Raw genomic sequence first — 14,139 nt, 5'->3', positions numbered from 1 at the left:
GAGGAGAGGTGGGGACAGGAAGTGAGGGTTTAAAGTAGAGCCCGACAGATATATCGGATGACAGATATTATCGGCCGATATTAGGCTTATCTATATTGATGTATATGCTGTTATGAAAACTTTTTTACGCACTATATAATGCAGAAAATGCTGCTTGGTCTGATTTAGAAATGGTGTTAGCTATTCATTTATTTTTGTTACTTTTTAAATAGTCAGTAATTGACTGAAACTGGGCAGTAATTATGTTTATTTAACTATTTATTTTATTCCTATTTATTCTGTATTTCCTCAGTTATAATTGATAGAATTGGCTGACAATCTAATACATTGTTTGTATAACGTATAACAATGTTAAATAAAGTTTTATGTTTGAGAAAGTAGCTCTCTGGGTACATTTGAAGAGTGGTGAAAAATGGGTGCATATTTTCATTACAGCAAAGAAAAAAAAAAGTACTTTATCAGCCACCTTCAATTATCGATTAATTTTCCTCCTTTAAAATCAGTTTCGGCATCGGCCTCAAAAATCCCATATCGGCTAGGCTCTAGTTTAAAAGTGGCAGGAACGAACGAGAGTGAAATAGGAAGGGCCTAGTGAGCAATGAAAGAATGAAAAGCAAAGAGAGCAGGTGAGGTTGAGATTCCCGTCACTGAATTATCAAATACATAATTCTTTGTGAGTGTTGAGGTTTGTGTGAGGAAAGAAGTGTTTTTGGTGATTTGTAGCTTGAAAGAGACAGAAATTGAGAATGAGCAAAGTGCCTTGTCTGTATGCGTGGGTGTTGGTGTAGAGTTGGTGTATGTGTGTGTTTGTGTGAGAGAGGCGGAGGTACAGGCGCAGCCACTCTCTAGGCCTCCCACTCGGAGATACTGTAGCTCCGTGGCGACAGTATCCATGGTTACACCGGAGATATCACTTTTCCCTCAACTATAAATACCGCTAGTGGGGACACCTTGACACACATGCACGCACGCACAAGTTGGCGTGCTGTTAGGAAGTAGAGGTGGTGGAGACAGAGAGATTGTGTTGCATTTGTGCAGTTTGATCACACACACACACACACACACACACACATATATATGCACTAAAGCTATGTGTTTTATTAACATATTATATTAGTCACCACTGCATTTTCCTGCTTGGTCTGGATAGAAATGTTTCTCCGTCCTTCAAACACATCAGTCTACTTGCTTGTGTGTGTGTATGTGTGTGTGCGCTAGATTAAGTTTCTCAGTGTGTGTGTGTGTGTGTTCAAGACTAAGTTGTTGCTTAACCTGTGTATTTTCATTTGAATTGTGTCTATGTATAGCGGGTGCTTTTCTCTCTCTTTTCATTTTTTTTTTCACATTTGAACTTTTCACCTCACAAGCACTTCTTTCCAGGATCACCCAGGACTGCTCTGTATGTGGAGGAGCGCTTCATTTCATGTTGGGTTGACTGTTCAAACATGGTGTCTTAATGTAATTTTCCCACAGAGCTCATTATATCCCTTTAAGGTGTTGTGGTGTGCGTTGAACAATGTCTGTTTACACATTCACACCGATAATTCCCACATTTAAAACACATTCCGATGAAATTTTTAGTTTTTTGGTTGTTTCTTTTTGTTTATTTAATGTTGCTTGCTGCTTCAATGTCCCAAATGAGCCTGGTTCATGTTGGACAGTTTGCTTTAACGGTTGCTACTCAGAAAGCAGCTTGTCTTTTTACAGGAAAGTCATAAATCTATACATTTTTATATATACGTTTGTTTCTCTTTCTTTCTTTATCCCTCTTTTGTTTTTGTAGAAATCTCTCGTTCAGGTTTCCGAGAAGGTAGGCAACACCCCCAACGTTAAATATAACCCCTTGATATATATGCGTATATTCTCTTCTTCATATATATTTTACATATATATATATTTCCTCCCCTTTTGGTGTTTTTCGTGCAGCTTTATGTTGAAATCTTTCTTTTGTGCCTTGAGCCTTATCTTTTCTCCTCCTTTTTTATTTCTGTGGTTTGCCCCTTTTTTGAGCCTTCTGGTTTTGAGTGCCGTGTTTTGGCCCATTATTATTTATTTATTTTTACTAACGTCCCCCCTCACCCACCCACTCACTTAACTCACTCACTCCATCATCATGCGGCACAATAACACCTCACCCCTCTTCCTCTTCATCCCTCCATCATTCCTCCTCATCCTCACTTCCTCCTTTTCCATTTAGTAAGCAGGTAGTGTGTGAGCTTGTATCCCCCTGTAGCGTCCCAGATGTAGGTCGAGTCTTAATGGCGCTATAGATCAAACTACTCCCTTTCAACTCTTAACCCTTTTCCTTTCTTAGCTTCAGATGCAGGTAACATTATCCTTCTTTTGAGCTTCCTCTCCAAATCTAAAATAAAATGGTGAGGTAATGGCATAAAATGTCATCCGATAAACCTAAACCTAATTTATTAATTTCCTCATTACCCTAAGAAAATGAGAGAGAAAGAAGCACAGGGACATAATATTTCATTCTCTTAAGCTAGTACAAGCAGGTGTTTTCATTTTAGTCTTCATTTAATCGTTTAATGTTGCTAACCATCATCCAAGCTAACGTCACCTACCAGACTACCACCCATCTCACCTCGCTGCTTTTATCAGTTTGGTCACGAGACTCAAATTAGAGACAGGAATTGTGTTTTTTAGTTTTCAGGGTAAGTTTGTCATGATCCCAAGGGGGAGGTAACTTATAATGAGAAGTCACTGGCTGTGGAGGTAGAGAGGAGGAGAGGACCCGGGAGGGACGGGGCTGCAGAGTTTCTCAGGCTGCACTCTTTTTCTGGAGGCTGCACTCTTCCTTTCTTTCATCGCTCTGTTCTCACTCTGGCACTGGCTCTCTAACAACAGCAGCAGCAACAGAACTGGATGGCTTTGACCTACTCTGGCTGGAAAAGACCTTTATGCTGTGAACACACACAAACACAGTTGTACATTTGCAATGCAAACATGTTACATTAACACACATCTTGTCTCCATGCTCACATAGATATGTGCACAACATGTAGATGATAAACACATCATAACACATTTTTATATATATATATATATATATATATATACTACACACACATATATATACTACACACAAACTACATTTTTCTCAAAACACACACTTGCTTTTGAGTGTGTTGTCTGCTTTTTACCAGCAGGTAGAGCAATTTTCTTTAAATCTGGACCATTGCTCCACCTGGTGGTTAGAAGTTGTAATTCTATTTTATTATTAGAGTATAATGATGCACTGCCTTTCATAGAAGTATCAAAGCCTTTGGCCCATGTGAAAAGGAGAAAATTTAATTTGCCCTAAAATATATGTGTAAATAAGGGGCAAATGGAATATTGTATATATGAGTTTATGGATGGATTCCACTTAATTGTATTTAAAGTACACTCTGTATAGTGGACAGTGTTTCACTTGATGTCATAGTGTCCCTGCCCCGGAAACCATTTTGCATCCCTTCATATTTATCTCAATCATACAGAGCATGCAAAATGGCACAAATTACTTAATTTTTACATTGTTCCTTTGGTAACTTTTTTTTATCTCCACTTTTTCCACTTGTCATTTCCCATGTGCTACATTTTAACCATCTTTTTGTTGCAGAAGGTATTTTACATGATGTTTGGTTGATATTTTTTTAATGGGGAAAGACAGGAATGATGTCTTTTCCCACACCAGATTGAATTTAAGATCATAAACTGTTGAATTTGTCATGTACGTGTCACTTTCCTTCCATTGTCTGCATCTTTAGCTGTTTTTGTCTTTATGTTTCTTTGTTGTTGTTGTCTGCTTTTTTGTTGAGTTTGTTTTGTGTGTTTTCAGTCTTGTCTGTTGGTATGAGAGAGAATATTTATGTATGTGTGTTACATATGTGTTTTATAGGATTTTCAAATAGCCTGTGTGTAGGCCCAATGTTACTAATAAAGGTTTTAATGCAGTGCTGGGATTATTAATGCTCCTAACCTCCTATAGCAGTACGACCCGCCCTCACCGTGCTGACCATTCTGTTCCAAACCATTCCATCCTGGTCCAAATTGTTCCACTTCACCTTTTTGTTCCCAACATTCCATTTTGTTGGAACCCATTTCATTCCAAGCCACTCCATTCTGTTCTAAACCATTCCATTCGATAATCATTCTATTTTGTATTTTGTTCCCAACATTCCAGTTTGATGTTACTCAGTCCATTCCATTCCAAGGCACTACATTGTGTTCTGAAACATTCCATCCTGGTCCAAATTGTTTAATTTCACATTTTTTCCTTAACATTCCATTCCAAGCCACTCCATTCAGTTCTTGGATTTATTGGAACCCATTCCACTCCAAGCCACTTAATTTGGTTCTAAACTATTCTGTTCTGTTCCAAATCATTCCATATTCATTTTGTTCCCAAAATACATTTTTACATTGTGGGACTCCCATGTGTAGTTTTCTGAATCACTATGCACTAGTTCTTAAATAGATATTAGTTGTTAAAAAGTAAGTCTACCTGTGTCAGGTCCAACTTTTTCTCCAATTATATAAAAAAGAAATCGTAGGTTAGATTAGCATCATCAGATATACCTCTATGAACGTATTATAGTAGCTGAAATTTCAAACTAAAAGGCCACTTGGAGAGTACACACCTCAGTCAACGACATCCTGTTCACGAAAGTGGAAAATTATTTGTCTGTCCTCTCAATGATTTGATCTGCTCCAATATATAATGGGGTCCTTCTTTGCCTATGCTACAACCGTCCACTAAGTTTCCTGAAAAATGGACCAATAGTTTCCCAGTAATTCTGCTTATAAAAACCAACGTCCTTGGCAGAGGATACAATTGGTTCTTATGTTTAGAAAATTGAAACTAGTAGTTACTAAGAACTTAGGAAGGAATTTACACAAAAACCTTGTGGATTTATGAATGTCAGGTGCAGCTCACACTTTTCCTTGACTCCTCTTTTCAACCCATTGAACACTCATTATGTGATGACTGAGATATAGTGGTTAATCAGAGTGGACTGGCATTGGAATCTGCACTTTGGGCTGTGAAGTCATCAGGTGTCTCTGGACTTGAATTTGGAGTGAAAATGAGATGCTTGGAGTCTGTGCTCGATGTGGTTGGATTGGAACATTCAGGCAGGCACGGCGAGCAGCGCCACTGTTCAGCCAGCTGATTTCTTTCTGTGCAAGAGTCCAGTTGTTGCCCTTAGCTCTCAAAAAGACTAAACTTGTGTTGATTTTTCTCGAGGAGTCCGTATGAGGGAGAGGGTCGGGATGAGGGGAGCAGGTGAGATACAGAGCAGCCCGAAAAACCCTACAAACCCCCAGACTCTACCAAAACCGCCTGCCAATCAGTAGACTGGAGCCAATCAGTAGATGATCTCTGAGCTTGTTGTGAATGGCTGGGAGAGGGGCGGGGCAGTCGGGATGTAATTGGTTGGTGATGGTGATGATAACGGCTTAAACAATCGGGACGGGAGATTATCAGTGAATGGTAGCATCCCAGAGAGTGAGAGTGGTGGTGTGGAGGCTGACCTGCATGTGTGTGTGAGGGGAAATCAGAATTAAATTACCCAAATGTGTGTTTGTGTGCAAGCACAATTCAAAATATATTGCGTCACAATCACAGATGATCCACATACATTTTAGTGACCTGAGAGATGTGCACGCACAAACACACACAGGGGTACTTAAAGAAAATTTGCTTCTTGTCTTCATTCATTTCCACGACCTCATCATCTCCCTCTTCCTCCCAATCACCCCACCATTTCTCCCTCCTCCTCCCCTCCTTTTTTGTCTCTACTTTTTAAATAATTCTCTCAATTCTTACACTTTTATTCTTTTTCTCTCTTTGCCTATTTCTTCCTCACCCTCGCTTCTCCCCTCCTCTCCATTCCCTCTCTTCTCTTCTTACCGTGTTCTCTCATCTCTTTATCTGCCCTTTCTTTCTGCTCCTCTTGTCTCCCTCCACCTCTCTCCTTCTCCTCCGCCCTCCCATCCCTCACACAGGTCTATGCTGAGCAGTACAGTGGACAAGTCAGAGAAGACGTCTGGTGGTGTTCTCTCTTCTTCTTCCAACAATGATGAGAACAACTCCTCACCAGGATCTGGTAACACTGGTATGTTGGCTTTGCTTGCTACTAACAGCATCACCCTTTCAATAATGATGCCCTTTAAACATGTTATATATAGATATTCCACCTCAAAACCAATCTTTGTAGTCTCTCGTAGTGTTAAAACAATTGAAAAGAATGGAATCATTTCTCTACACTTTCAACCTATAAACTGTGTCTAACCATAGAAAGCTTCTTCATGAACATAAAAATCCAGACAAGAATCAAACCCAAATTATGTGCAGATTGGTGTCAGAGGTTTGAGGTACTTTCGGGTATTAGGAGTGCTCTCGGGACTCATGACCTGTGTTTTACCCTCATTTTAATCTTGGGACCTCCAGCCTCTCATAGAGAGTCCAGGCTAGCTGCCAGCTGAGTGTCTATTGTGGAAAGACATTGATCTTTACCAGGTAGGGAGAGTCATAACTATGTGATTTTATTAGTCCTAGAAATCAAAATATTTCGCCCTGTGTTTTCTTTATTAAATAAGCCTATCAAGAGTCCCCAACTTTATGGAAGAGCCATACTAAAAGACTGGAGTGCTCTTTTACTTGAACGGAGAGATTAATCGATCATGAAAATATCTATTAGCTGCACCTTTCCACAACATCCATGTCGGTTATGGCGTGTTCACACCAAAAGGGACATACATTTTTTCTTGCAGCATGATTACAAACAAGTGGGTGTAAAAACACAATATGTGATATTTGGGTCAATCGCCTTTTCATATGAGATTTTTCTGTCAGTGTTGAGATTGTTAAATTTATTACAGCCCTGATTAATCCAAACCTCATTCTGAAAACAAGCATTTTAAAAGTAGCTGGCTTGTCTGTTTGAAAGACAGACCCGTCAAAGCTTGAAGCGAGTTATTTTTGCATCCTTTTGATCCATTAACTGCAATAAATCACGTCACAATCTGTTTATTTTGGCTACATGCCTCTGTAGTAGCACCATATCGGCAGTGTGTGCCTCCGGATGATGTCATGAATGTCAGCGTGATGTTTGTTCATATCCGTGACTTCCACAACAGTCACTAAGGCCATTATTTGCCTGGCGTTTGGTGGGAACACAGCATTAGGCTGCTTTCACACTATATTAGACGTTGTGGCAAAAACCCCAGTCTTCCTATTAATTTTACTTTAGGTAGTGATGGAGGGAATGCTTGGGGGAAAAAACGAAACCACAAAAAGTTTTCAAAGAAACAACTTTTGGAGAAATGCAACCCAACATCACGCTGCGGCAGCCAATCACATAACCTGCATTCAGACTGGAAGACACCCACAGAAAGAAGACCTTGTTTTGTACCGTGTAGCATCGTAACATTCCACTGTACTCAGCAACTGTGAAGATGGAAGAGAGCCTGATCGCTGCCATGATGACCTTTCCAGAGCTGTACAACCCTGCTATGAGGGAGTACAAAGACATTTATCACCGTGAAGTCACTTGCCATTAACATGACATCACACATATGGGTCATTAAAGTGATGCTCTCATACTGCACTCACTGTTTTGGTGATTTGGTTCAAGCGCAGCCTTTTACGGTTGTTTTCTATCACTGTAACATTTGACAACAAATGTCCTAAAAACTCTGATTATCAACGAAGGGCTTTTAAAGCTTCACATCCTGATTCAGTTATACTTCTTTGAACAGGATATTGGAATCGACTATTGTCTCAACGGGGTTTTCTGTCAGAATATTGCAGTCATTCTATCAGTCTCATTTCTTATTCTGTACTCGTTTCTCCGCTTGTCTCATTTTTCTTGTTTCTCTCAACACTTGTTTTACTATCCTTGCTTGCTTTCTGCTCTCTTTCCTTCTGTTCCTTTGTTTTGTCACATACTCTGATAACTTGTGGCCCCTCACATCTGTCCACTCTGCCTCTATTCCATCTGTGCGGTCCCTGTCTTTTATCATCCGTTGTTATTTGTATCTTACCCATCAGTTGTTCCTCCTGCTTGTGTCTTTATTACTCTCCTCTCACTCTTTCTTTCTCTCCTTCCCCCGCAGGTGGCACCGGCACCCCTCCAGCCATCGGCAGCCAGAAGGACTCCGCCAAGCCGCGCTCGCTTCGCTTCACCTGGTCCATGAAGACCACCTCGTCCATGGAGCCCATGGAGATGATGCGCGAGATCCGCAAGGTGCTCGACTCCAACAGCTGCGAGTACGAGCTGCGCGAGCGCTACATGCTGCTGTGCGTGTCGGGCAACCCGGCACGCGACGACTTCGTCCAGTGGGAGATGGAGGTGTGCAAGCTGCCGCGACTCTCCCTCAATGGCGTGCGCTTCAAACGGATCTCAGGCACGTCCATCGCCTTCAAGAACATTGCCTCAAAGATTGCCAACGAGCTCAAACTGTGAGTGCGGAGGAGCAGCGAGGAGAGATGAGATTAAAGGGTGGAGGAGGAGGTGGGAGGGTGATAGTGAGGATGAAGATGATGCTGTAAGCAGGGTGGAGGTCAGGAGGTAAGCTAAAGGGCGGGATCACTTTAAAAATAACATGATTGTTATCTGGACAAAGGTCTGAAGTAGGGCTATTGGTTCTCTGAGACTAGAAAACGTTTCTTTTCTAGAAGTTTTGTTCCTTAAGTTCACAAGGCCCTGCCATTAGAAACTCCGAGCTAATTGGCTCTGAGTTGTGAAGTACTTATAGACCGAGGTCTTCTCTCTTCCCTGCTGGGGTTTTTTTTGTCACGTTCTACTTAGACGTTCCACTCTTCTGCATGTCCGATCTGCTCTCTCTGTTTTTTAGTAGTCACACTTTGACCACTCCTGTCACTTCTTCCTGCTATTTATTCAGTTTTTCTGCACGGTTCTGCTGCCAGGTCTTTTTGGGTAGGAGGGAAACCAGGTAAAAATGGGGGGTTGGACAGAGGACAAAGAGTGTGGAGGAATTCCTGAAAAAAACTGTCTGAATCCGGAACAAGTGGTGATGATTGACAGAAAGTTCGGAGCCTTATTTTGCTGAAAAAGGAGTTTTGATTGAATTTGTTGTGATTCTCCTCCAAAACTGAATGGACTCCAACTGAGCCAGGTCTTTGATTGCTGAAGCCCAATATCTCTCCATCTCTCACACTCACTAACACACTCACACACATCCATACATGCACACGCACACACACACACGCACACGCACGCACGCACACACACACACACACACACACACACACACACACACACACAGATGGACTTTAGTTGGAAGAACCCTCTGCTGGGTTAAAGGACCTTCTCCACCCTCCAGCTGTCCACCCAAACCTCCCCTCCCGGCCCAAAAATGAACTTTTAAAAATCCACCTGATCCATCCTTCACCACCTCCCTCTTCCACTCACACACACACACACACACACACACACACTCTCCCTCTTATTTCAACCTGAACTCAGCACAAACACATCCATCTTTTCACCTCTTCACTCCCTTTTTTTCTTCCTCATTTTTGATTTCTCTCATCAGTCCCGATGAATTCAATTAGACTTGATGACGATTGTACTGGCTTCAAGATGGCTTCAAGTCCGTACTTTATGAATTTTTTTTATTTAGTTTCTTCTTTTATGGCTTTTAAAAAGAGTTGTGCACTGGAAAAGAGGGGCATATGGGAAACTGGGGAGGGAAGAACAGTTCGAGGACGGGGTCATTGATGGATTTTATGTTGCCTTTCTTTGTAGAGTTTAAATTTGGGGGTTTGTTTTTGTTGTCAGCACATAAATGCTCGAATGATTTATTTGTATTTTTTTTCTTTTTTAATGTTGGTATCACTTTGGTTGGCATCACGCCTTCATATCCAGAATGTCAACCCTGAACCGACACATTTCTTGTCTCCGTTTCTTCCCTCACATCACCTCATGCGCTCTCTGCTACACGTGTTCCCAAAGAGCAAACACACAAAAAAGGTGTCTTTGGAGTATGTAATTAACAGTATGTGTGTGTGTGAGTGTATTATAAAAGATCACTGGAGAAAAAAAACAAAACAAAAAAGAATCGATGACGAATGGTGAATTATTTTCTTCTTTTGATTTGATAATATATTTTTGTGTCGTTGAAAATTTTGGGTTTGTACAGATTCAGAGGGGGGGTGGACGGGGTGTGAAGGGTCACGTCGGATCATATCATTGCTGCCTTTTTCAGTGTAGTGCACCTTTTAACACACACATTTAACACAGCTCATAGTGTATCGCATTAAACACAACCCCCCCCTCCAAGTGCAGACAGCAGTTATCGGTGTATTTAATGATGATGTTGATGGTGGTGGTGACGACTACTGCTCGCTCATTTTTGGCCTTTTTTTTCTTTCTTTCATCCGTCTGTTCTTTAAAAGGCCTTAGCGGTCCAGAATGGCTTGAAGCAGAGAGACAGATGTTCTCATATCAGAGCACATGTTCACATTCAAAACCACAAACCAGAAGACGTCACTTCCTTTCTCTCACTTTGCTTGATGCTCCAGTTTGTCGAAGCAGAAGAAAACACACACAAACATACACAGACACACACACACACACACACACAGGGGTTAGAGAAAGGGGGGCGATGGGAACGATGCTGGGTCCCGTCGGCTGGTTGTACCTAACTTTTTTTTTTTCTTTCTTTCTTTCTCTCACAATGACACACTGTCGTTTTTTATTATTTTTCTTTCAGTTTTTAATACGTCAGATTTTTCTTTTAAAAGTTGATCATTGTATTAAGGTGCTGGGTATTGGATTCTAATTATTATTCTGGCTGTTGCTGTTATATTATCTCTTTCAGGGTTGATTTTATTTTACATTATTTTGTTTTACATTGCTGTAATTTACATTGATTTTAAATGTGTTTTGAGCAAACTGTAACTGTAGTGGTGGGTTTGGGGTTGGGAGGGGTGATCAACTCCTGAAAAATGTATTATTTGTTTGTTTTTTTTGTGCAAAGACAAAATGATGAAAAATTACAATGATAGTAATAAAAACAATGATATAATGATAGCCTGCCTCTGAACTCCATTATGCGAAAAAGCCAGATAAATGTCAGATCGTATCTTTCCAGGACGTTCTCAACAGCCATTTAGTAGCTGAAGCTCTCAGTCATATCACATGGTCATCGACAGCAGTTTCATGGAGTTGTTGATGTTCAAATTTCCATTTTTATGAACACCTCAAGCACTTCTGATCCACATGGGCTTCAAATTTGTGATTGGAAGTTGTCCTCAAGGTGATGCAGCACGTTAGCAGGAGGGGGCGCTAACTGTTTCCTGTGCAGGTGTGTAAGTCTGTGGAAATTACAACTGGGTCACTTTCAGGTGGGCGAGAAGAATCTGAGGATCAAAGAACTGTTGCACCAGTTACATTTTTGCATGTAAGTATATGTTTGTTTGTTTGTTGTTCATACTTGTCATCTCACATTTCATACAGCATTTTGTGTGTAGGGTAATTGTGATAGTTATACAGCATAAAGGCAAATAGGTCCATTTCATTTGTCGGTACTTCATAATAATTAATAATTATAAGTCCATGTCTGTAAATTATATTTTGGTATGATAGACATTCTTGAGTGGCAGCTGAGTCACAGTAACCAGCTCATGAAGTGAACCCCCAAAAGTAAACTGCCAATTTAGACACTGGTACAAATCCTGGTTTAGGCTCATGGTCAGGACATTTTTCAATGTTTCATAGTATTGTTTGATATCATTTTAAAAGGGGACATTCTTGGCTTTCTTTCAAGCCCAATTGTGAATCTGACAAATATTGAGTTGACTTTAGCTCTTAAGTAACACATTTTCCCACAATTTTGACTTATATTCTTTCTTCTACCCCTGTGACATTTATGAACATCAAGGACACAAAACTCAGAAACTGGAATATTCACAGGACTCTAAGCATTGAGGAAATGCATAATATACCCATATGATTTCATTGTGAACCATTAATAAAAAAAAAAGGATTGGCAGAAGTCATTCAAAGTAGTTTTGAGTAAATTGTTGGTATGTGACACGGCTAGAAAAAATCTAATGTAATATGTAAAAATATACTTTGGAGTAATTTTGTATTTTTAAAATAAAATGTTTTCTATGTAATATAAAACATTGAAAATGTTTTTCCTATTGCGCATAATGAAGATAATACATGTCACTCACAGTATTTCCATAAAAAAGTGAATCTTCTCAGGTTCCAATGTGTAAAGCTAATGATGGCTCCAGTGAGAGTGGCAGCATGTTTGATACCAGGAAGCTGAAATCAAAGCAGCTAAATGGAACATTTTATGATTTACACTTATGCTTTTCCTACTATGTCAAAGTCAAAAGGGTGTGTTCCAATACCCATACTACCATACTATAAAGAATGCCAGAAAAAGAATCTAATTACATAGAGCCAAATGCAATATGGCAAAAATAACATGCATCTGGCCTAAATGTTTTGCAGGCTTTTCTGACCCACAATGCTCTGCAGCACATATGAACAAGAGGGTTCAAAGCTAAATCTTATGATGAAGTTCATCCCGATTGTGTGCATACTGAATGAAACAAAGACTTTATAAGAGCAGCAGCAATAATATTAATATTAAAAAAGTAGGGGCATCCAGTGGCACACCTGGTAGAGCGCATACCACAGAGGCTGAGTCCTTGCAAGCAGCCGCCCTGGGTTTGAATCTGACTGAGCCCTTTTCTGCATGTCTTCCCCTCTGTCTCCCCATTTCACTCTGTAGCTCTCCCACCACCAATAAAGCTTAACAAAACAAAGAGATAAGTTATACATGTTACTTAACTTTGGGGAAAAAGACATGTTAAGAGTCCCTGGTGACTCCCAGCTACTTTTGCCTTGTTTGTACCCTGTCAGCTCCACATTCAGAGTAGAAACAACTGAAATTAAGACTAGTCCAAGATTAAGTTCAATATAAACTAAGATAAAGGTTTTAAAACTAGATTTACAGAAAATCAGATCACAGGGCAGGATCCATCTTGATTTTACTTTATAAGCCATGCAAATTCACAGCTAATGTGCTATTTATCTTATTACCAATATTGTTGGTGTTTTGGGCCAGAGGCAGCTGCCAACTTTGTTATGTGGACTTACCTGTTGTGTGCTCTAATGGTTTGGCATATTTCCTGGTAGATTGTTTCAGGAGAAAACGTGTTTCCCACTTGGAGTCTCTGCTGTTAGTGTTGATAGTGCCATCAGACTCAACAACACTGCGGTAGCCTATTCTGCAGCATTGTTCATACAGGTGAAGGATGTCTCTTGCTATGTGTGTTTATGTGAATAGAAGGCATTTCAATCATGACTTGTTCATGTTTTTGGATGCCAGTAGGCTATGTACACAGGTAAAGCCCAACTCAGTGTCACCAGCCCTAATCAGGAATGTGGGAGCTGCAGGTGGCTGAACCTGTTGGGAGTCAACAGATGGTGTTTTGACAAGACTTGGCCTTTAAAAATAAGATGTGCAGATGAAACTCACAATAAGCTTGTAGGTGTTTTTTCTGTTCACTAAAAATCCCAAGGTGTGTGGATAAACCACTCATTATTATTTGGTCTTTTCTTTATTCTAAAAAAAAAAAACATTTCTCAAACACAAACAGTTCAGTTTCCACAATGTAAACAACTTCTCACATACAGTACACACAAGCAGTTTTTGGAGGAAGAAAACAAAGTCCAAGCAAAGTCAAAAGGCAAGCTACTTTAAAGCCAAACGTTGTGATGGGCCGCTTTGATTCCTGCTCTGTGCCGCGTTAAAGTGAACACCAAAGGCCTGAATTAGTGGAGAAGCACTGAACACAGTTTAAAGAAAGGTGTGTACATGATTTGTGATCCCAGATCTGCTTGAAAGGCAGTGATACACAGACGATGAGGCTATGAGGACAGATTCAGCATGACTGTTTGGCAGATGACATTCAGAAGAAATTAAATGAGTACCCACATAGAATATCATTCAGTCATTTGTTCATGAGGTTATCACCACGAGCCCCAAAAACAAACAGTGAGTTAAGAATTAGAGGAACACTTCGAGGCAGAAAACTGAGGACTGAGAAGCAAGAAGCAGCATTCACTGACAGCCGAAACTACAACTGGCTGACGT

At 40.3% G+C, this 14,139-nt stretch overlaps 1 protein-coding gene across 7 annotated transcripts in view; it reads left to right on the top strand.

The window, feature by feature from the left end:
• Nucleotides 1-10,358, top strand: part of mark2b (MAP/microtubule affinity-regulating kinase 2b) — a 60,690-nt gene extending 50,332 nt beyond the window's left edge. For 3 of the 7 annotated variants that reach the window (XM_059355607.1, XM_059355604.1, XM_059355611.1), the window contains 4 exons: nt 1,784-1,810; nt 5,240-5,278; nt 6,001-6,110; nt 8,113-10,358. In XM_059355607.1, the coding sequence (XP_059211590.1) occupies nt 1,784-1,810; nt 5,240-5,278; nt 6,001-6,110; nt 8,113-8,462 (526 nt within the window). In that variant the 3' untranslated portion in view covers nt 8,463-10,358. The remainder of the gene's footprint in view (nt 1-1,783; nt 1,811-5,239; nt 5,279-6,000; nt 6,111-8,112) is intronic. The other 4 variants (XM_059355606.1, XM_059355605.1, XM_059355608.1 and 1 more) reach the window with 4 other exon arrangements.
• Nucleotides 10,359-14,139: the final 3,781 nt, after the last annotated feature.

Source organism: Centropristis striata, chromosome 17, assembly GCF_030273125.1.
Source record: "Centropristis striata isolate RG_2023a ecotype Rhode Island chromosome 17, C.striata_1.0, whole genome shotgun sequence".
NCBI classification, from domain to species: domain Eukaryota; kingdom Metazoa; phylum Chordata; class Actinopteri; order Perciformes; family Serranidae; genus Centropristis; species Centropristis striata.
Note: the sequence above shows the minus strand (reverse complement) of the source record. Positions and strands in the feature narration are given on the sequence as shown.